At 43.6% G+C, this 23,188-nt stretch overlaps 1 protein-coding gene across 4 annotated transcripts in view; it reads left to right on the top strand.

The window, feature by feature from the left end:
- The window catches only part of ANTXR2 (ANTXR cell adhesion molecule 2), a 425,705-nt gene that overhangs the window by 243,815 nt on the left and 158,702 nt on the right, over window positions 1-23,188 (top strand). For 2 of the 4 annotated variants that reach the window (XM_033963685.1, XM_033963677.1), the window contains exon 12: window positions 13,956-14,051. In XM_033963685.1, the coding sequence (XP_033819576.1) occupies window positions 13,956-14,051 (96 nt within the window). Of the gene's footprint in view, window positions 1-5,884; window positions 6,177-9,174; window positions 9,858-13,955; window positions 14,052-23,188 lie in introns of those variants that run through there. The other 2 variants (XM_033963667.1, XM_033963657.1) reach the window with 2 other exon arrangements.

Raw genomic sequence — 23,188 nt, 5'->3', positions numbered from 1 at the left:
CAATCTTTTTGGTACATTGATCACTCTTCGGCAGTCGGTCAGAGAATCGGCCAACAGCAATCCAATTGGTATTAGTGATTATGTGTAGTGCATCCAAGCCAAAGTGCCTTAGGTTACTATAGTACATTTTGTGGCTAAGTGCTTTGAAAATGAGCCCCTTAATCTCTATCTCTCCCTGAATAAAGTACAACATCAGTTATAATATAAACACATAATGAATCCTATCTAAATTGGATTTTGCTCACACATTTTTCAGTAGTAGATTAAGATGAGTCACATTCAGGTATACTAGGTGTTTTCATGCCTCTGGTTCTCACAGTTTAATTTTGCACCTGAGGCAATAGACATTTAAGTGACTTACCTAAGATCACAAGGGACTACGAGGGAATTGAACTGGGCACTCCTGAATATCAAGCCCAGAGTTCTAATCACCAATCTACAATATGAGTTCTGAAGTTATTTCAGGGCTTCGTTTCTGGGGGAATTCCCTGAAACTCTTGAAAGCAGTTCCATGGCTTCTTTTTTTCGGCCTCTAGAACAGAGTTGGGGAGAGGGAGAAGGGTATTCTGTTGTAGTCCCTCCCTTCCAGGTGGACGCATTCGGATGACAGACTAATAAATCTCGATCAGTGCAGGCCTTGTGAGGATTCATCTGAAACCTGGAGCATATAATCTGTTTTAAACCTTTTCCTTTGCTTATTTTTACTGTTGCTTATGTAGTACTATTTCCTGATTTTAAAATGAGGACATATCTGGGGAAATCCGAACATCTGGTAACCCTACCCAGACAGGTCTATATTAGGTGTGGGCCGCCCAAACAGTTTTAATTCCTGTGTTATTTGCAGCATTGTTCATTTTCATTTGGTTCTGGTAAGTCTTCATTTTCGTGTTGGGTCAATGCTGTGAAGAGTGTCCTCTCTTTCAGCATAGCGTGCACTGTTTCTTCAACAGAGGATGCATGCACGATGTACCTAAGCAGTGTGCAGTCTTCACATATGCAAGAATAGTGTGCATTTGTGGCAGAAGTTGCTGGAACTCTCTGCCTACCAGAGCTCTGCCCTACTTGCAGTGCTATCTGCCAGTGGGTAGGAAAGAAAAAACATCAGAACAGTATTGAACATACAGATGCCAGTCCTGAGAGATTATCTGTGAATCGTCATGTGGAGAAAAGATCCTGCTTGCTGCCAGATCCCATGGCCCGACCCTGCCTCTTCACCGGTGCCAATCCAGTGCCCTGCTTCTGTTTTCCAAGAAGGTAGGCGCACAAATGCCAAGGGTGAATTACCCCAAAGTTTGATATTTATCACTTGAAAGACTGAGATTGAAAGCAAGATAGAAATTTTCTAGATGGTCTGTCCAGGACATTAATATAGAAAAATGTAAGGGTGATGTTGCCTTGCACTTTGAAAATATAGCATGAAATATTTGCTTTTCTTTGGAGTCTCTGAAAGGAGACTGAGTGAAGGCAATATGGGTAAATTCTCTGGACTGAAAATTGCCCTCCACCCTGGCTAAATGTATGTGCACCGGTTTTAAAACACATGTACAAGTAAAGGCAGGCAAAGACAAAAGACAGACCAGGATCCAGCAAACGAAGGACCACCACCAGGAGATGGACACTATAAACATGCAGCACCATGGTGAAGACCACTTTATTGATGAATTGCTTGATAGCACCACGTTTCGGCATTTTTCTGCATCAGGGGCATGCTGTCAGTATTATACATCAGTTTGTATAATACAGTAGACATATTCTTTGACCTTAAATATGATCGCTAAATGGAATGAAATAAAAAGCTTCAGTGCTTCTAAAACTGTAGCTTAGTCACTGAGGCCCGGATTCTGTAAATGGCACCGTTATTGGCAGCCGCCTGAAAAACGTTTGCCAATTGCGCGCCAGTCACGCCATGGCACCATTTGCAGAAGCGCGGCTACATGAAAGGTAGGCGCCAGAAATGTAGGCCTTTAAAACCCTGGCCTACATTTCCGGCGCCTATCTTTCATGAGAATCGCTCCTATGGAGGCGCCTTCCGGCAACTAAAGCCCCTTCTGGCGTTAACCATGCCATTAGATGTTGTAAGGGCCTCCGTTGGGGTGTCATAAGGGCCTCCATTTTTTAAAACTGAGTTTTAATTGGCACAGCCAATTAGTACGCCGATTAAACTAATTAAAGCCAATTAAGTTAGGCAGTGGTAGGACACCTGCCTCTGCCTAACCTCTGGTGCCGTTTTCAGATTGGGCCCTGATTCTCTGATGCAGGTATATGCCGAAACATGAGTGCAGTAGGCAGTTAATCAATAAAGTGTTTCTCAGCCTTACCGATACTTGTTATTGGTGTCCAATTCCTGGTGTTGTTCCTTCATTTGTAGAGGCTGGGGAAAGGGAAGAGGAAGGCAAAGGACACAGGAAGGTATGCTCAGATTTCTTCCTTTTTGTCATTCCTCCTCTTAGGGTCAGCTCTCATGAAAGCAGTGGTCAGGTTCAGTGCTCTGGCACCGAGGCTCTAATGCACAAGAGAAGGGGCTCAAAGAGTGAGTGTGAAAAAGCCTTCAAATAGGTGCGACACACTCCTAATGAGTGAAAAACGAGTTTTCAGTATGTAAAGCATGTTTTACATGCTGAAAAGGGCTGTTATAAAATTGTGTGACCAATGCATGTGTCAACAAGAGGGTGTATTCTTTATTAATATGAGGAGTTGTGCATCCTTTGAGGCACTCTTTGGGCAGATTGTGAGTACATGTACATATTTCATAAAATTCTGATACATGTACATATTTCTCTGATACATGTACATATTTCATAAAATTCAAAATGACTTGTATATTTTTACATGCAGAAAAGTACAGCAAAAATGGACCAGGTGGAAACTGCTTTAGCTGTTGTGGGCTTTTGGGCTAAGGCTGAGTGCCTCTTCTATAAAGGCACATTGGTGCCTACAGTATGTTGCTTTTATAAAATAATGATTATATATAATTCCAGTAGATTTTAATTTAAAAACTGGACCATCAGACCTATGTTCCCTCTAAGGACTGACTAGATGTGAGCAAAAATTCTATTGGATACGAGCGACAAAATTTCCGTTACATTACCTTGTAATAATCACACATATGATTATCTACCATATATATTTAATAAATATTGAAAAATTAACTGAACTAATAAAGCTTTTTTTAATCAAAATTCTATTTCTACTCTCAATTTTATTTGGATAGTCAAATATTTTCTTCTCTTTTTTTTTTCTTTCTTTCATAAGTTATAACCTCTATCAACATTAACCCCCTCATCTATTAAACTGCGCTAGCAGTTTGTAGCACAGAGGGTCGTGCTGAATGGCCCACATAGGAACTCTATGAGCGTCGGGAGCAGCAAGGCTCACTGCGCTAAAAAGTGCTAGTGCAGTTTAATAGAAGAGGCCCTAAGTCTTTCCAGAGCTATGTTAAGATCCAACACATCTGTTTTTCCTGGGTGTTTTCACGAAAATAAGACATTATGTTATTTTCATTTTGGGCCCATAAAACGCACTAGGTCTTAGTTTCGGGTAGGACTTATTTTTTTCATGTACTTGATCATCTCTCCCTTCCTCTCCTTCACCCCAATTCATCCTGTTTCCTTTCTCTCCCCTACATGTGCAACATCTTTCCTCCCCTCTCACCCATCCCCTTGTGCCTTCCTCTGCAGCATATTTCTATCCATCCCATCCCTCTGTGCAGCAGATCCTTTTGCCTAGCTTCTATCCTTCCCTCCCTCCCATCCCTTGTGCAGCAGAACCCTTGAGCACCTGCCATTGCCCCTGCCATGCATTCGAACCGACGAACCCCTGCTGACCCTCCATCCTTCCCTCCCAACCGAACCACGCCAACCGTGACCATAAATACCTTCCAGCAGAGCAGCGTTTGGCCAGCAGTACTTTAAACAGGCTGCTTCGCAGCCTTCTCACCGGGGCCTTCTGTATGTTGCGTTACTAATGACATCATCAGTGATGTGGCAGAGGGAATTCCCCAGCGAGAAGGCCGCAAAGCAGCCTGTTTAGAGTGCTGCTGGCCTGACGCTGCTCTGCCGGAAGGTATTTATGGCCCCTCCCTGGGTTGCCGTACCATATTTGCACTCTCCCTGCCCCCCATACCTCTTTAAATCTTCACCGGCATGAGCAACTTCTCTGGCTTACTGCTTGCTCCAGCCTGGCTCCCTTCTGAAATCACTTCCTGGTCGCAGGGCCAGGAAGTGATTTCAGAGGAAAAGCCAATGCCGGCATGAGCAGCAGGCCAGAAAAGCTGCTCGTGCTGGCGAAGAGTGATACCAAAATGATGATACCATCAACTAAATTGTTATATCATTTCAACAATTTTTAATTAATATCAAATCAAAGTAGTGGACAAGAACACAGCTGATTTGCTTAATTATTACCATACACAAAGTTACCGGATTTTATGATCATAAAATCAAAACCAATGGCCCTGCCCCCAGGCCCGCCCAGTTCTACCCTAGCCCTATTCCGCCCCGCCCCGCCTTCCTCTTCTCATGCTCAGAGCTGTGTCGGGAGGGCATATGTTCATGCGTAGATGTGACGTAATGACATCACATATATGCGCACCCTCCTGATGCAATCCCAAGCTGGAAGCTTTTCAAAACCTGGACAAAGTGCCGGGTTTTGAAAAGCCGTCCGGACGTCTGGACAGTTCTCTAAAAAGAGGACATGTCCGGGTAAATCTGGCGATCTGATAACCCTAACCATATAATATCTGAAGACAAAACTAATAGAGAACATACTTATAGTGACACAAAAAGAATTCTGAATACGCTCTCACTTTCTGTTTTTGTAAAATTTGCTGCAACTGACAAATTCTTAACAAAGAGCACAAGCACAAGGACTGCCTCCTTGTGAAAATCGAGGAACGTCCATCCTCATTCATCTCTGCAGAGTGATCAGTCACCTGCCTTCTCTGGGGTCTTGTGGGAATCCCAGCACCCATGAAGTTGTGAGATTTCCAGAGTGAGGTCAGATCAGAAATACTAGGAAGAATTGAGTTCATTCATATTTTCAGGCTCACTCCCAGACTGAATTAATTATATTGTCAGGAACACAATCCCAGAATTAAGCTTCTGTCTGTTTCAGCTTTATATGCCACCTCTGTCTCAATGGAGTCAAAACTGTTTGCAGTAATAAAATATCATTACCAATTCAATTTGTGTCAGATCAAATACAATATACAAATCAAAAATAACAAGCAATAGTAGAAAAAAATTACATATTATCATAGTATTTAAAACATTTCAAAATATAAAGAAAAATAGTATCTAAACCGTCTCAGTGACCCATCTGCTTCCAGCACTCCCCACTTACTGAAGACCAGAAGAGGCCTCATAGGCAGAATCGGAGCCAGGGTTTGAGAGTAGCATCACCTACTCACGTATGTTCAAGAGCGTCGGAACAGCCTATCTACATACGCGCGGGACTGCTCTGCTGTGGCGCCCTTTCAGCTGCGTCGTTCCTCAATCCCGGAACAGGAATGGACGTCAGAAAGGGCAGAGGACTGGCACAACTGAAAGCGCGTTGGAACTGAGCAGCCCAGCGCTTGAGCGATACTCACAAAAAATTAAGAGCGACCTGTATGAGAGTCCCTGGAGAGATCTTTCTTTTCATTGGTGATAGTGGTGTGTTTGGTAGTTTTGTCTGCTCCTCATTATAATCCCTTTCAGGGAACCATTTTTGCCCCTCACGCTCATTCTGATCTATAGGATCAATTGATTTTAGCCCTTTTCTTAATAGTGCAGTGACGACTTCTTTTTTTTTGTTTGTTTTTATTTTGCAAGAAAGGAATTAGATTAGTTCAGGAGGTGAAGAAAGCATACGTGTTCATCAGAGCTCTATAATTTTGTTCTTTTAGATGGAAGATGACAGAAGGAATGATAGTTGGTCTGGGAAGCCCCACTTCTCTGAGGAGGAAGTGGACCTTCTAGCTCACCTTTTCCTGCCAGAGGAGGGGAAGCTGTTTCCATCTGGGGGTCACATCAGTCTCCAAGAGATGATCAACTCTTGGCATTCTCTTCACCAGCTATTCAATGAAAGAGCCAACTATTCTTGGGAACTGAATGACCTGAAGATTAAGGTGAGGTCCCTCCGGCTTCACAAAAAAGAGTGGTTGGAAAAGGTGAGAGCCGCTCTGCTGCCCATTGCAGGTAGGTTGCATTCATTGACATCTCTTAGTCATGTACACTTCTGCGTATGTACCTTCCTCTTTCACCTCACATATCCCCACTAGTACAAATCAGCAATTCTGTCCCCTAAGGGAACATAACTAAAGCTGTGCCGACTACCACTTTTGACACACGGCCTGCTGCGGAACTATATTTTTGAAATAAAAAATTAAACCCTCCCTATCACTACTGATTAGGGGTACCACGGAACAGGTTTCACATAGATAACCTGGTCCCATTTCCTGCAGAGCCTTAGAAGAATTGAACTAGAACCAAATGGGACACACTGTAATAGAGTCCATAACTGCTTGTGACACTTGATCCTCTCAGTTTAAATCCCCAGCTATAATGTTCTTCATCTGTGCATTTACATTGGTTGAAACAGGGCTGAAGTGAACAAACCTATTTCCACTCAACACCCCTTTCTTTGTACTTGCTGCTCTAGCATCACCTCCAGTCACTCCCCCATTCTCCCTACTTCCAGCATCATCTTCAGCCCCCTCTCCCCATTCTCCCAGCCTCTTTCTCCGCCTGTCCAAGGAATTTGATGCCTTTTGCATCAGTGGGAGCTCGTGCTTGTTGCCATTGTTGCTCTGCCATTGCTATAAGAGAACTTAAAAGTTCTTTTGTGTTTGTGGTGCCGGCTGCAGCTAGAATTTGCAACAGCCATTTTGAAGCCAGAGCTAGCATGGACAGGAGCGAGTGGGGATCACTCCTGCTTTCCCTATACTAATCACTGGGGACCAGGGTAAGGCTGGTCCTTCACGAAAAGGGGAAGCTAATGGGGGAGGGGGGAAGCTCTGGCTGGGGCCTCCGCGTGTGCGGATCGCCGGACTTGATGGACCGAAGGTCTGATCCGGAGATGGCGCTTCTTATGTTCTTATGTTCTTTAAAAGGGAGATATTCTTGCAAGGTTTCAGGGACAAGCACTTGTGAGGGGTTCAGGAGGGGGGATGCTCTTGCAGGGAGGATTTGGGAGGGGGAAAGGTTATAGGGAGGTTGAGAGGAAGATCAGCAAGGTGATATTCATTTAGCTGCCACAAGAGAGTCCAACAGGAAGATGGCCCACAAACGAAGACCAGCCAAAGAAAACAGTGGGACAGAACAAAAACCTTTCCATCAGAGCCAGCTGGATAAAATCAGTGATCTTTTATTTCAGTCCAAAGAAGCATACCGAGTGGCTGCAGTCCCTCATTTAATAATAATAACTTTATTTTTATATACCGCAATACCACAAATAGTTCAGAGCAGTTTACAGAGGGAAGAGACTGTATACAGACAGCGATAACACAAAAAACTTTTGAAATTACATTAGCATGTTAAGATTAATTGAGTTTATCTGGGAGTGTTTTAGGAATACATCAAGGCAGAAGTGGAGTCAGAGAAATTTGTCAAAGAGATCAGTTTTGATTGACAAGTTGTACAAAGAAAAAAAGAATCATTTTATTAGCTATTTTATTTTGGCTAAAGCTGGAAGTGGAGGACATAGAGCCACCTTATTGTTGTGTGACCCCTGATGCAGGTGAACTTACGCCGAAACACAGTGGTGTGTCGGGTCTACTTTTACTGTATGCTTCTTTGGTTCTGGTGGAAAGCTTTTTGTCCTGTCCCACAGTTTTCTCTGCCTGATATTCAGTTAGCTAACATACTCCATCCCCAGACTGCCCAGGTACTTCTACCTCGTTAAACCGCTTTGCGTATCGGGCCCATTGTGTTTATAAATGAGGGAATAGGAGGATATTAACCTGCAGATTTGTAGGGCTATATAGTATGTAAAGCCAGCTTTTTACATGAAAAATAATTTTTCACCTGTGGAAAAAATGGCTTTGAATATTGGCCCCTAACTGATCTTTCAGGGTGGGAAAGAGTATCATTAGGAATATCAGGACTGGAATTCCTTGTTCCATCATGTTTTTGTTTATATTTAATAATCCCGGTACCATGAGCTACCATGATGACTCCCCTAATGCAGCATCTACTGTCTGAGAGACCGATGCTCAGAACTCCTGCGCTGTTCCCTACAGCGCAGGAGAATACAGCGGGAAACAGTGCTGAAAAAGAACTTCCCAATGTTCAACACTAAAATCTTGCAAATCATAAGCGCACAATTAGTAATGAGCATTGAGAAGTTATTTTTTGGTAAGGAAGAGGAACATGCCTGGCGTGTGCGCACAAGAACTGCACTGTAAGCAGAGTTCTTGTGCGCGTGCCCAGTGAAGAACTCCAGGACCCAAGCTCCATTCCCACGCGGATCACTTGTTTGCCAAAAACACGGGCTGCAGGGTTTGCAGCAGCTTGTTGGAAGAAGGAGGGAGTGGGAAAGTATGGGAAAGCTCCGCTGGCCTCTTTCACGGCTCAAGCAGCACCCAGGTTTGAAATTGAACAGGGCAGATCCCGCCTCTGTGTTAAGAAAGCCCGCTCCAGAGTGCATGGTGAGGAAATGGCTCCTGCGCACATGGAACTTTGCTCAGCTCTTTCCCGCACCAGAGAGCAGGGGGATGCTGCCTGGCACTGTCCCAGCTTGTCCTGTATGGGTTCCGAAGCATTCCAATCTTATCCTAATGCCATCCCTCAGCTGGCAGGTTTCCTGTGGAAAAGGCAGAAGTAGATTTGTGCGCTATTTCCCTGCGATAGTTCCCTCTAAACACTGTGGGCATGCCTAATGCCGGCGCTAATCTGGTGCTTATTGCCTCCATCGCTGGCATTAGTTTCGCATGCGCCTTATCTTTTTTATGAGGTGGAAGGTTTCTTGGGATCTGCAACTGGGTTTGGGTTTGTTGACTTTGTGGTGTGTATCAGTATATGAAAGAGGACTCAGTGGGGCCTACAAGTGGTTACGTAAGACAAGGAGGAGACAGATTTCAGATTGTGTTTAGTGTAGGGCTCCCTCTCTGACCCACAAATTCTAGTGTCACCTAATGTTACAACATGCTTAAATAATGCTAATTCCAACTGTTAATCTCATCTTTTTTTCTTCAAGCAGGAGGAAGAAGCAATGACACCAACACCAGCACCAAGAGCAGCAGCGCCATGGCTGGTCCTCCCACTACTGTTCCTACCCCCCTTTCTCAGGAATCTGTTCGCCTATTGAATCAGATCCTGCAGGAAATACAGGGCATCAGGGGGATGGTGGCTGATGTGGAGAGAATGTCATCGCCTCTGGAGCCAATTCTTTCCCGTATGGAAGCCAATCAGAAAAGAATGCTTGAGGTTCTAGAGCGGATTGCACAGGCCCTCACTCAGACGTCACCCCCATAAGGGCTTGAAAGGACCTAACATCCTGATCTATTTGGCTCCCTCCCTCCCCTCCCCCCCTTTTTATTTTGCTCCCAACTTTTCCCTAACAAAATAAGGGAGAAAATTTTTTTTTTTATATCTTTGCAAGAACCTTTAGATGACATATGGTGATTTTGTCATTATTGTGTTCTACTTCTGGCAGATATTCCAATATTATCATGGCCACCTTTTGTGTGTGTGTGTGTGTGTGTGTGTGTGTGTGTGTCTCTCTCTCTTTTCTTCTAGAGATCATTTTTCTCCAAGTCTGGGTGAGAAAGGGTAGAAGAAGTGGCATAGTAAAAGGGGAGGAGTGGTCTGCCCCGAGCACCATGTTGGTGGGGGTGCCGGCACCCGTCCTCCTCTCTGCCCCCCTCCCGCCTCTTCCCACTCTTCCCCTCACCGTGCGCATGCCCACCTTCCCTTCTCCCATACCTCGTTTATCACCGCCGCAAGCAACAACTTCAACGTGCTCCTCACTTCCTGGTGCCGTGCATAGAAAGTGACATCAGAGGGTGAGCCAACGGGGTTGCAAGGAGCACGTTGAAGTTCTCATTGCTCGTGGCGGTGAACAGCTAGAGGGAGGGGGGGGGTTCCCTGCGCACTGAGGCCACTTTTAGTACTGTTGGTAAAAGGTAGATTTTTCTGTTTTCCCAGTAATGGCTGCATGCTAATTTTCCCATTATTTTGTAGGCCATAAGGGCTCACGCACTATATCAGCGTGCGGCAATGCCCATGCACTAACCAATCAGCATAGCCATGCCCACTCTCTGACCACAGCGCTAAAAAAATACATTTTATTTTTTAGCATGTGACATCGCAGGGGTCTCAAAGTCCCTCCTTGAGGGCAGCAATCCAGTCGGGTTTTCAGGATTTCCCCAATGAATATGCTTGAGATCTATGTGCATGCACCGCTTTCAATGCATATTCATTGGGGAAATCCTGAAAACCCGACTGGATTGTGGCCACGAAATGACCACAGGATGCCCGAGTATGCCCTTAGTTAAAGGACCTCTTAGCAAGAAACTATACAGGGACATGTGCATGGGTGGAACATGGCCAAGAGATGGGTGTGTTGCCACACGATGCACTTAGAATACTATCAGTTGCACAAGTTGCATGGTGCACGTAGGTGTGCCAGCTTGCACCAGCTATTGACACAACAGAAGTTAGTGCACCTAACTTTTGGTACACCAAAACAAGCTTTGTGCTAGAATTATGCAATGTCTTAGGTGTGCTGTTATATGGTGCCTACAACTTGGTCTGCAGCCCTCCTCCGTCGGCAGGGGAGAGCCGACGGAGGAGGGCTGCAGTCTGGCCATCGGTCGGCTCGGGGGCCCGTTCCAGCGGGGCACCCGACATTGTCTTCGCTCCTCCCCCATGCCAGCAGGGGAGAGCCAACGGAGGAGGTCTGCAGTCCGGCCATCGGACCAACGGTCGGCTCGGGGGCCCGTTCCAGCGGGGCACCCGACACTGTCTTCGCTCCTCCCCCATTCCAGCAGGGGAGAGCTGATGGAGGAGGGCTGCAGTCCGGCCATCGGACCAACTGTTGGCTCGGGGGCCCATTCAAGCTGGACTTCAGTTTTGACTGTTTTGATTTTATTTTCAATTCTTTTTAGTTTATAATATATTTTTTAATCTCACTTATTGTTTTACCACTTATTATGTTTTATTTTATCATTCAAATTTCATTTAAATTTCTCCAGAATTCTATTGCTTCAACGGTCTCAACTTTTTTTATTAGTCTTTTCAGTATATTATAATAGAGCAAATATGGTACACATTGCCAGAGCAATTAGGATGCATGTAATTATAGTTTAATAAGTTGGAACGGTTAACCCTTAGGGCTCCTTTTACGAAGCCGCTTAGCGGTTTAACTCGTGCTAAATTGCCGGCCCGCTAGCCGCTACCACCTCCTCTTGAGCAGGCGGTAGTTTCTCAGCTAGCGCGGGGGTTAGCGCGTGATAAAAAGTCGCGTGCGATAAAGCCGCTAACACGGCTTCGTAAAAGGAGCCCTTAGTTAGAATGATTAATAGTAATCTTGTGTAAACATAGTACACTTATATGGTAGTTTAATAATTCAAATGCAATCATGGTACTCTAGTCAAGCAGCTAGGAGACTGACAACAATCACAGGGAAATCCATTGGAATCTGAATTTTAAAATCCATTATAGATATCTTTATAAACCTGTTTGAATTGACTCCTCAGTCATTAGTAGCGGTATAGAAGCTCCCAAGAAAGATAAATAAAGATATTACATATAGCAATATATTACAGTAATATACCATTAACAGGAAACAAATATCTAGATTACACATGGCGGTGAACAACTAGTTGAGCTGCATTGGTTGCCTTTTGAGACAAGGGTGTGATTTAAATTTGGGACTTTATGTTATAAAGCCTCACACGGTCAAGCTCCCAGTTATTTGCTGGATCAGTTTGCATTCTTTAAAGTAGAACGCCCGCTGCGGATTACCACGATGTTTGTATTTCCTTCAGTGTGTGGCTGCTTATATAAGAAATTTTTACATCGAACGATTGCATTCCAGGCAGCCAGTCAGGACTCCCAGTTACGTACCTTCTTTGCTTCCTCAGGCTCCTAAACTATTGAAAAATTAGACAGTTCTAAATCTAATAGATGCTGGCACTGTCATCTTGATGTAGGGACACTGGATCATCTGCTGTTCTATTGTCCTTTGATATTTAATTTTTGGAAGTCAATATGGGGACAGATTAATACCATACTGGAGGCATCAATTCCATTGACGTATGAGGTAGTCATATGTGGAACATTATTGCATATTAAGCCCCCCCATGGACCGCTATAAATGCCGACTTTTCCTAATTATGACCGGGATAGCCATGCAAATAATTACTCGCATTTGGAAGAATTGGGAGCACCTTAGTTTTCCTTTCTGGTGGGCGAGCTTATTTTTAACTTATAAGTATGAGAAAATGAATGCTGACTTGCTGGGGCATAATAAGATATTCAAATTGGTTTGGAGTCCATTGATGTCTTTTGTAGAATTGTTATAATTGCCCTTTATCTTTATTTTCTGTTATTTTGCACCCACACATCCTGGGGGGAGGGGGGGAATGGGAAGGGTGGGTATATCTTTTGTTTTGGTATTATTCCTGATGGCAATGTTGGATGGGGGAGGGAATTTTTATCTTTTGTATGGATTCTGATTGTTTATAAGCGCTTATTTGATTATCATTTGTATGTAAATTGTATTGCACTTTTTGTTGGCATTAAAAACGAAATAAAGTTAAAAAAAAAAAAAACCAAAAACATCTTTGTAAGATTTTTGGGAAATTAATAATTAAGTCACAAATTCTATAATTTGCTGTTTTGTACAGTCTCTTGCTTATGTAAACCATATCGATCTAGAAGGTTTTTTAGTCTATAAATGCACTGTAATGTAATTAAATCAAAATTGCACAATTATAGCAGAGCAGAAAAAAATAAATGGAATAGTATCATTACAAATTTATCTTGTCTTTAACCCCCTAAACTACCACTATGTCTGAAAATTATTTAGGAATTTTATCTATCAATACTACTACAACTATTTATCATTTCTATAGTGCTGAAAGGTGTACGCAGTACTGAACATTTAACATTCAATAGATGGTCCCAGCTCAGAAGAGCTTACAATCTAATTTGGACAAACAGGACATCTCAGGGTATCTGACAGTGAGTGGGAGTTAAGAGTTGAAAGCAGTTTCAAAAAAAAAATTGTCGACCTGGTCAAATACCAGGTTTTGAAAAGTCTACCATCCTCTAAAAATAGGACATGTCCGGATTTTCCCAATCGTCTGATAACCCTACCATTGCATATCTTTTCTGTTTTGGTTTTGATGATGTTTGTGCATTCTGCTTGTTCCTGGGCAGCAAAAGCAATCAAGTCAAGTTTCAAGTTTTATTTTAATTTGATGAATCGCTTATTCAAATTTACTAAGCGAGTTACAATAAAAGAAAAATAAACATACATTTAGACATACCATTTAAAATTTAAAAATGATGGGTTAGACCGACAAACTCACAAACTAATCGATGCACAAGGGATGGAGGAATAAAGTTACAATTCAAAGCTTTAAAGTAGAAAAAAGAACCATAGATGGAAAAAACATTGGGGTAAGGAAGAGAGGCGCCGGCACGTGCTGACTGCTTATAGGACATGTCTCTTGCGGCAAGAGGCACGTGCTTTAGGCAGTCAGCCTGCGCTGACGACGCTTCTCCTCGCAGGCATCTCTTCTCCAGGATCCCCCACCAAAGTGACAGGTACAGGGTTGCGGCCAGATGGGCCTCTGCGCATGACATCATTGCGTCAACGTCTGCACACTGATGGGTGCCTTCTGGCCGGGGCACTGGGTTTAGTGTGCCTTCTGGTGGAAAAGTTTGTGGGACAGTGTATTAGATTAATATTAAATAACTAAAAATAACCAATCCCAATGATTATGTTTTTTTTATTTCTTCTTGCAGTCAAACGGTATTGCAGCCATCATTGCAATTTTGGTGATACTACTTTTGGCAGCCCTTGTTCTCATATGGTGGTTCTGGCCCCTGTGCTGTAAATTGGTAAGTGACCTAATACCCACACGTTTCAGTCACTAAGGCAGTGCTGTGACTCCATTTTGGCAGCCGCAGACAAGCATGTAATCCTGAATCTTGCCTTGCTATTTACGCCACTGCTTCAGGCCCTTGTACAACGACAGCTGCCATCATCCCCCACCTTCTGTGGAGTCCACAGAGACCTGGTTATAGTGCAGGCTATATCAGATGCAAAGGTTACTGACATATTGTTCCCTTTTGTGTAGTCACAACCCCAATGTGGATTTTGCAGTCTTATTTGGGATCCCAGCCACAGTTCTCTAAATGTTGCACAAAGAATTGATGTTCCAGTCCTGTGTCAATGTGGAAAAAAAGTATGGTAAATGAAACTCCAAAATGAATTATACAGAAAAACCCAGATGTCTCCTTTTGGAAATAAAACCTGGATGTCTCAATAAGTCCTCCTTTTTCTGGAGACTTCTTTTGAAAGAGAATTTATAATTTTATCATATCAAAAAATAAATAATTTAAATGAATGATAAGTGCTCAATGAAAGCCAAAATGAACTTTTAGGTATAAGAGCACAGGACTCTACCAGCTCAGGCTTGAATACATCATCGCACTCCTTCCTCCTTTCCAATCAACTGTCATTTTTTTTATGAACAAGATGAAAACATTCAAAAAAGGACAGAAGAGTACTTATCTCTGCTGGAACAGTTGTTGTGTCCTGGCCTCACAATACTTCAAGTCCAAAAGTGCTTAGTGCTCCCCATTCACATCAAAAACACCAATCTCCCCCCCCCCCTCCCTAATAATAAATATCCAAAATCAAAAATTAATTAAAAAAGTCAATAATGAATCCACAATCATAGTCAATTCCATACAGTTCATCATGACACAATAAGTGTTTCCCCATCAGCTTTTTCAAGAAGAAGATTTCTGGAGCCATATGGTAACCCTAGTTATGTTCAGGTTCAGGAGGTATTCCATGGAACCTTACAGTCTAAGGCCCTGAGTTACTAGGGTGAAGAAGAATGCATTATTTTATAACATAAGAATATACAACAGAATTCACTAACTTTAAATACCACAGGTTAGTGATTCCCGCAGTAAAGATATTTTTGTGTACCTCAAGGCTCTGTCTTCGCCCCTCTCCTTTTCTCCATAAATAACCATTCCCTTGGTGCATTGATCCCCTCCCATGGCTTTCAATAGCATAAGAATCGCCGATGCTGGGTCAGACCATGGTCCATCATGCCTAGCAGTCCGCTCACGCGGCGGCCCTCTGGTCTGAGACCAGCGCCCTAACTGAGACTAGCCCTATCAGCGTATGTCCTTGTTCAGCAGGAACTTGTCTAACTTTGTCTTGAATCCCTGGAGGGTGTTTTCCCCTATGACAGACTCTGGAAGATTGTTCCAGTTTTCTACTACTCTCTGGGTAAAGAAGAACTTTCTTACGTTTGTGCAGAATCTATCCCCTTTCAACTTTAGAGAATGTCCTCTCGTTCTCCCTACCTTGGAGAGGGTGAACAACCTATCCTTATCTACCAAGTCTACTCCCTAGTACTGTGCAAATTTAAAGACAGATGTAAATCTGAAAAAACTGACAAATAACAATCACCACTTTACAAATTAACAAATAGAAATAAAATTAAAAAAATAGAAAATAAGAAAATACCATTTTATTGGACTAATGAATTTTTCAAATGAGTTTTCAGAGGCCAAAACCACCTCCTTCAGGTCACTACAGTATATTGCTGTTATGGTATTCTGTCCTGACCCAAGGAATGGGTTTGGTCTCTGAAAGTTAGTGAAAAATGTATTAAAATTAGTCCAATAAAAAGATTACCTTGTCTCTATTTTCTATTTATAAATGTTATACATACAGCTACAATATTACTTTATTCTAAAGCAACAAAAATTATTTTTCTTTTACCTTTTCTTGTTTTTGCTTTAATCATCTTATTTTCATTCTCTTCTTTCCATTCAGCTAGTGGCATAGTAAAGGGGAGGGGGAGACCAGACGGGGTGGAGCGCCCCTCCTCCGCCACGTACATATACTTTGTTTTCCCCTGGTACTTATAACTCTTCACTGGCGCGAGCAGCATGTCCAACCTGCTGCTCACGCTGGCCTCGACTGTCCCTGTGAAGCCACTTCCTGGTCATGGGTAAAGGAAGTGATATCAGAGGGAGAGCTGAGGCTAACTGGGTAGCAGGTTGATGATGCTGCTTGTGCCGGCAAAGTTAAGGAGGTATGGGGGAAAAGAAGGTGCAAACATGGTGTGTGTGTGTGGGGGGGTGTGTCAGAGAAGAGGGCAGGGAGGACACACCACCCCAGGCACCTCCTGCCCTCGCTATGTCACTGCAACCAGTGGCTGTCCTCTTTTCCTTCTGTACAGCATCTGCCGTCTCTTGCTGCCCCTTCTATCCACTGTCCACCCTCTCATTCTGCCCTTTCCATCCACAGTCCGCCTTCTCTCTCTTCTATCCACTGTTTGCCCTCTTAAGTTTCCAAGTTTATTTAATCTTTGATATACCGTTTATCAAAAGCAAACCTAAACAGTTTACAAGTCTTAAAATATTAAAATATAAAAACTTAAAAATAAAAAGTAGAGGGGGCAACGAAACATATAGACTTACTGGTACCAAAAGAAAAAGTGGGAAAGGGTGAGAGTTTAAATACAATGATAAAATAAAATCTAAAAGGGAGGGAAGAGAAGGAGGGGCTTAACACACTAGGATAGGGTAGTGGTCGCTTCTAATGAAGCATTTCAATTCAGCTTTATTCCTTCTCCATTTTTCTCTTTCTCTCTGGCTCCAACCCCTCCCCTATGCTTTGGCATCTCTCTCTTCTCCCTTCCTTCCTTTCTGCCCACCCCAAACTATGGTCTGGCATCTCTGTCTCCTTCCCTTCCCTCCACCCTACCTGGCATCTCCTCTCCTTCCTTTTCCTCCCTCTGTTTCCCCTGGTCTGGCATCTCTGTCTCCTTTCTTTCCTTCCCCCCATGCCTTGATATCTCTCTCAACTCCTTCCCTTTCATCTGTACTTCCCCCTTCATGCTCTGGCATCTCCTTTCCTTCCTTTCCCTCTATCCCTCCCTCCATCCTGGTCTGGCATTGCTGTCTCCTTTCTTTCCCTTTCCTCCCCTTTATGCCGTGGCATCTCTCCCTCCCCCTCCATGGTCTGGCATTTCCTTTCCCTCTTCCCCCCCCTCCCTTCCCCCTACCACATGGTCTGACATCTCTCTTTCCTCTCCTCTTCCTTCCCTGGTTTTCCTTCTCCCTTTCTCTCTTTGCATCCCCTCTCACCCCCCCCCCCATTGGCAGCACAGCATTCACAGCTCTCTGCTCTTGTTGGCTTCAGGCCTTCCTCTCTGCTAAGTCCTGCTTACTTCCTGCTTCCGTGAAGGCAGGTCCCGTCAGAGAGGAAGGCTCAATTCTGACAGCAGTGAGTTGTGAACGCTGCCGATGCCGGCCCTGGGAGCACCCCCTTATGGACTGCATCTGGGGCAGACTGCTCCCCCTACTAATCCCCTTGATACGCCACTGTGCACAATACATTTTAGAAGTGGTTTCCTGTAATGTGCTGCAGCTACACAGAAAGGAAAGGCAGCATTGGCCTGTAGCAAATACTTGTATTGGAACCTGGAAAGACGAGGAGGTTGTGAAAACTTCAGCCCTGTAAGTCAGGAGCCAAATGTGCTGCACTTCCCCCTGTAGTCAGCCTCAGCTTTTAGCTTCTCACTCTTGGGATGTTTCAAACTGGAACAATATGCAAGTCTGTGGTCCGAAATCAAGAACTGCAATATAAGCTAAAGGATGTTCCACTCTTGAGGGTGATTTATAGCCAGCAGTACTATAATAGTAAAATGAGACTTTAGCTGAGACAGTGTAAGAAACAAGAATTTGTGAATGTTATAAAGATAAGGAACATTGCTCAAATCACTTCCTGCATGTTTGTACAGACACTGAAGTTGTATAGGCATTAATGCCGTGAAAATAGTGACTTTCATCTGTGCTATAGCCTCCAGATTTATCTAGTAATGAATGGGGGAAGGGGAATTTTGGAGTTAGCTCATCCCTTGTCACTAGTAGCTCAAGGCAAGCTTCATTCATGCACAATAGGTAATTTTTCCTGTCTCCAGATGATTTTGAATTCTAAGCCTGTACCGGAGGCAATGGAGGGTTAAGTGACTATCACAAGATTACAAGGAGCCATAAGGGGATTTGAACCTGGCTTCCAGCTTGCAGTGCTGTCATTTCAGTAGTTATTGCACGTTATCCTAATATTAAATAGTTTTAGATTGGAGGCTAGCATGCAGTTATCAGCGTAGATGCACATTTAATGCACCGATCTGGTAGTTTCTGCCGTGCTAGTGTTTCTGCAGTCACATGTGCAATCTGATTATGGTGTCCCCTAATGTTTGCATAGTTTATTGTCTGTGTTAAATATCTTTTCCTGTAAATGTTGGCAGCAAAGCCTCTGCATTACAAGAAAGCTAGATGCTGCTTTGTGAACCTTATTCAATGTCTCATATATGATACTGTAAATTCAGTGAATATAGAGTGTGACCATATGTGCTTGAATTTTTTTCTTTTGAGGGGGTTTGAATTTTTTTTTTTTTTTGGGGGGGGGCAAGTGCTCTCTAGGACTTAAATACACAATTTAGACTCTCACCACTAGAAGTGATGACAAGTATGTGTCAAAAAAAAAGAGAACATGTGATATGGTGGGATAGAATATTTTTTGTTTTCATGAATCAGAGATGAGTAATTGTCCCAATACTCAAGTAACAAAGATATAGAAACATGATGGCAGATAAAGGCCAAATGGCCCATGTAATCTGCCCATCCGCAGTAACCATTATCTCTTTCTCTCTCCGAGAGATCCCACGTGCCTATCCCAGGCCCGTTTGAATTCAGACACAGTCTGTCTCCACCACCTCTTCTGGGAGACTGTTCCATGCATCTACCACCCTTTGTGTAAAAAAGTATTTCCTTAGATTACTCCGGAGCATATCACCTCTTAACTTCATCCTATGCCCTCTCATTGCAGAGTTTCCTTTCAAATGAAAGAGACTCGACTCATGCACATTTACATTGCGTAGGTATTTAAATGTCTCTACCATATCTCCCTTCTCCCACCTTTCCTCCAGATTGAGATCTTTAAATCTGTCCCCATACGCTTTATGGCGAAGACCACATGCCATTTTCGTAGCCTTCCTCTGGACCGACTCTATCCTTTTTATATCTTTTTGAAGGTGCGGCCTCCAGAATTGTACACAATATTCTAAATGAGGTCTCACCAAAGTCTTATATAGGGGCATCAATGCCTCCTTTTTCCTAATGGCCATACCTCTCCCTATCCAACCTAGCATCCATCTAGCTTTCGCCGTCACCTTTTCAATCTGTTTGGCCACCTTAAGATCATCACATACAATCACATCCAAGTCCTATGCGAACATCCATACCATAAAACAGAAGCGAGGCACTTCTGGTCCTTAAGTGTCACATTCTGGTTAGGCTTTCAGGACATCCATATTGAATATGCATGAGAGAATTTTGCATCAGGCAGTGTTTTGATCTTCTCATAGTACCAAATATGTGTTCTGTTGCCATTGTATCTGCCGTCAAACATTATGTCCCTGATTCTATATATGGTGCCTAGTGACCGCTTGATGCAGCTGTCAATCAACTGCTAGGTGCCGCTTGTAGAATCGCGCCTAACGGTACACCGTCAATAGCGCGCAGGACAATTGCACCCTGAAAATTCCGTACTGACAAGGACGTGCATGAAGGGAGCGGGATTTTGGGGGCACAATTATAAGTGTAGTGGGGAAGGGGGTTACCAACAATTGAGCGCGTTGGCATTCCCCTGAAGGAGAGCATGATTGTAGTGGGGGGGGGGTTCCCCCCTCAGAACAGAAGAGTAGAAAAGGGAAGACTTCAGGAGGAGAGTGTGAGTTTAAAGTTTAGTGGGAGGTTCCCCCCCACACCCTTACCCCTCCCTCAACAGGAGTGCAAGTGTGTTGGGGGTTTCCCCCCAAACCCCCCTCAGAGCATAAATGGGAAGGCATAGGAGGCGGCGTGCATTTGTACTGCACGCAAATGTCGGGGCGGAATTGTCGTTTCGCCAATGTCCTGGGCGCATTTGACAGGTCACCGCGCCTAGCAGCATCTAACTCAATGTAGGTGCCAGTATATTAGGCCAGGATTTTCTTGGCCTAATTTACTGTCGCCTAACATTGACGCCGACTAGCGGCTAAAGCAATCCATGCCCAAACTCCGCCCCTGCCTCTCTGTTTTTCTCAGCTGCTTCAATTCTGACACTCTCTGGCCTCTAAAAATTGAACTTGTTCTCTGAAAACTCCAGGAACTCTTTGCACCAAATATACATATACAAGAGTGCTTTAAAACGTTTCCCCATTTTCATAGTTTTGCAGGAAATAGTCAGAGCGGGAGAAGTGGGAAGAGGGCTTGTGGTAGCATGTCATGTGACTAATCAGTCTCAAAGCAGGGTGATTATGTGGAAAAGCGATGCAATTTGCTTTTGAGATATTTAATAAATAGTGTTTAAAAAATAAAAGTGTGGAAACTTTTTGAAGATCCTTCATACAATCTTTTACCAACTGTTAGATAATCAATCATGTGTCATTCAGTACAAAACACTGGATTGCTCCATCTCTCTGTTTAACTGCTTTTTCTATTGTAATATTGTTGAGTTAGGCAGGCTTTTAACGCTAAATGCTGAGCCGCCAATAGGAAAAGAATGGTTGGCTCAATATTTAGCGTTCAGCAACATATCTTTGCAAAAGGACTTGTTAGTTGATAAGGAAAGACGAGATGTCTAGTCCAGTGCTCATTTGTATGAGTTGAGTTTAAAAAAAAAATTCTTTATTCATTTTTAAAACTTTCAATAAGTGCAACATAAGATTCAGTGGAACCTCGGCTTGCGAGTAATCCGGTTTGCATATGTTTTGCAAGACGAACAAAACACTCCTGCAAACCTTAATTTGCAAAACGAGCACTGTCCCGCTAAATGAACACCCCCCCCCCCGCTCGAACCGGCATCACACCCCCCGATCCCGAATGCCCCCCCCCCCGTGAGAACCGCATCGCACCCCCGCGCTGCAAGCGGCATCTGCCCACCCACCCACCCAAACAAGCTCCTTACCCCATCTGCTGCGTACCGGTGCCAGTTAACGAAAGATCCCGCCTCTTGCCTGGGCTGGGCCTTGAGCATCTGTGCATGCTCAAGGCCTTCTGGCTCTCGTTCTCTAGAGATCCAGAATGAAAGCCAGAAGGCCTTGAGAATGCGCAGATACTCAAGGCCCAGCCCAGGCAAGAGGCGGGATCTTTCCTTAACTGACACCGACACGCAGCAGATGGGGTAAGGAGCTTGTTTGGTTGGGCGGGTGGGCGGATGCCGCTTCCAGCACGGGGGTTTGATGCGGTTCTCGCAGGGGGCATATGCGGGCGGGGGTTGCGATGCCAGTTTGAGCAGGGGGGGTGATGGAGCAGCGCCGGTAGCCTCGGGGGTGGGGGGAGGGGAGAAGGAGGAGGTGTAACGAATCAAAGCAAGTTTCCCTTACTTCCTATGGGGAAACTCGCTTCGATATACGAGCAATTTGGTTTACAAGCATGCTTCTGGAACAAATTATTCTCGTAAACCAAGGTTCCACTGTACAATCATTTACACTTTAACATCACTTAATATTCCATCAAAGTCTAATTCACATCAAATATCCCCCCCCCCTTATACCCAACAATTGTTCTTAAGCATAAGAAAACATAAAGTATCCCCACCCCCCTCCCCACTCTGGACGTGTATGAACAAAGGGAAAAAATAGTAATCATTCTGTTAATATTTTGTCAATATTTTGTTAATTGCTCCCAAACATCCCTAAATTTCTTAAAATGCCCCTGCTGTACGGCTATTACCCGCTCCATTTTAAAGATTTGGCATAATGAATTCTACCAAAAATTATAATTCAGCTGATCCCAATTTTTCCAGTTTTTCATAATTTTCTGTATGGCAATCCCTGTCATAATGAGCAAAAGTTTATTATTATTAGAAGATATTTGGCTCTTAGATCTCATTGATGTACCAAATAACACAGTATCATACGATAATGCCACCGGATTTTCCAGTAAATTATTCATTTGATCCCAAATGGAATTCCAAAAGTGAAGTATCATTTGTATGAGTTTTAATGAAAGGCATGGCTTTTTTAACCCCCCTCTGCCTTCTGCTGCTCAATAAAGTGTTTGGACTTTATTGGATCGCTTGTGTTTTTCTCAGGCCCGAGTGATTTCCATTTAGTTTTGTCCTGGCAACTCCCTCTATCAAATTGACTGCCACTGACCCCTAGAGATAGTCTTGTTTTAGGTGTTTTAGGATTCAGGAGGCTTGTCAGTATTGTGAGAATAAAGCAGGGATCTCAAAGTCCCTCCTTCAGGGCCACAATCCAGTCGGGTTTTCAGGATTTCCCCAATGAATATGCCTTGAAAGCAGTGCATGCACAGAGATCTCATGCATATTCATTGGGGAAATCCTAAAAACCCGACTAGATTGCGGCCCTCAAGGAGGGACTTTGAGACCCCTGGAATAAAGCTAGGGGTCAGCAGCACCAACCCAGGAAGGGTAGATTGATGGAGATTGTTTTTGCCCCCATGTCTCTTGGACTCAACTGATGAGTCAGTGTCCCCAAGTGGTGACGAAGGAGTATGGGGCAGGAATGACCTTCAGATTTGTAAATGTAATGAATGGAGCCTAGAGGGATAGAGCTTTAGGTAGTCTCTTTCTTATATTTTATCCTCATGTTGTAACTGAGGGAGAGAAATCCTGGGGCCATTGGCATCCTCAGGGGGTTGGGGGGGGGGGGGGCTTTAATTCATGCCATAAGGATGTTTTAAATAGCAGCCAATGCTAGGTGATATGCCCTTTTTTTAAACAGCTCTGGGAAAAATAACTACACTTTCACAGATGCAGAAATATTTTTTGTGAAAACAAAGCTTGCAGAGCGTTCTTGTGTGTTTGTTTTCATGATTTTTGACATTAATGAGCAAATTTTAGCAAACTTAAAATTAATGATGCAGTGCACTTTTGCAGTGTGATTTTGCTAAAGCAGTCTTTATACGAACCAATGCAAAATGACTCCATT

This window comes from Geotrypetes seraphini, chromosome 1 (genome assembly GCF_902459505.1).
Source record: "Geotrypetes seraphini chromosome 1, aGeoSer1.1, whole genome shotgun sequence".
In the NCBI taxonomy this organism is placed as follows: domain Eukaryota; kingdom Metazoa; phylum Chordata; class Amphibia; order Gymnophiona; family Dermophiidae; genus Geotrypetes; species Geotrypetes seraphini.
This window is presented reverse-complemented; position numbering and strand designations above follow the sequence as displayed.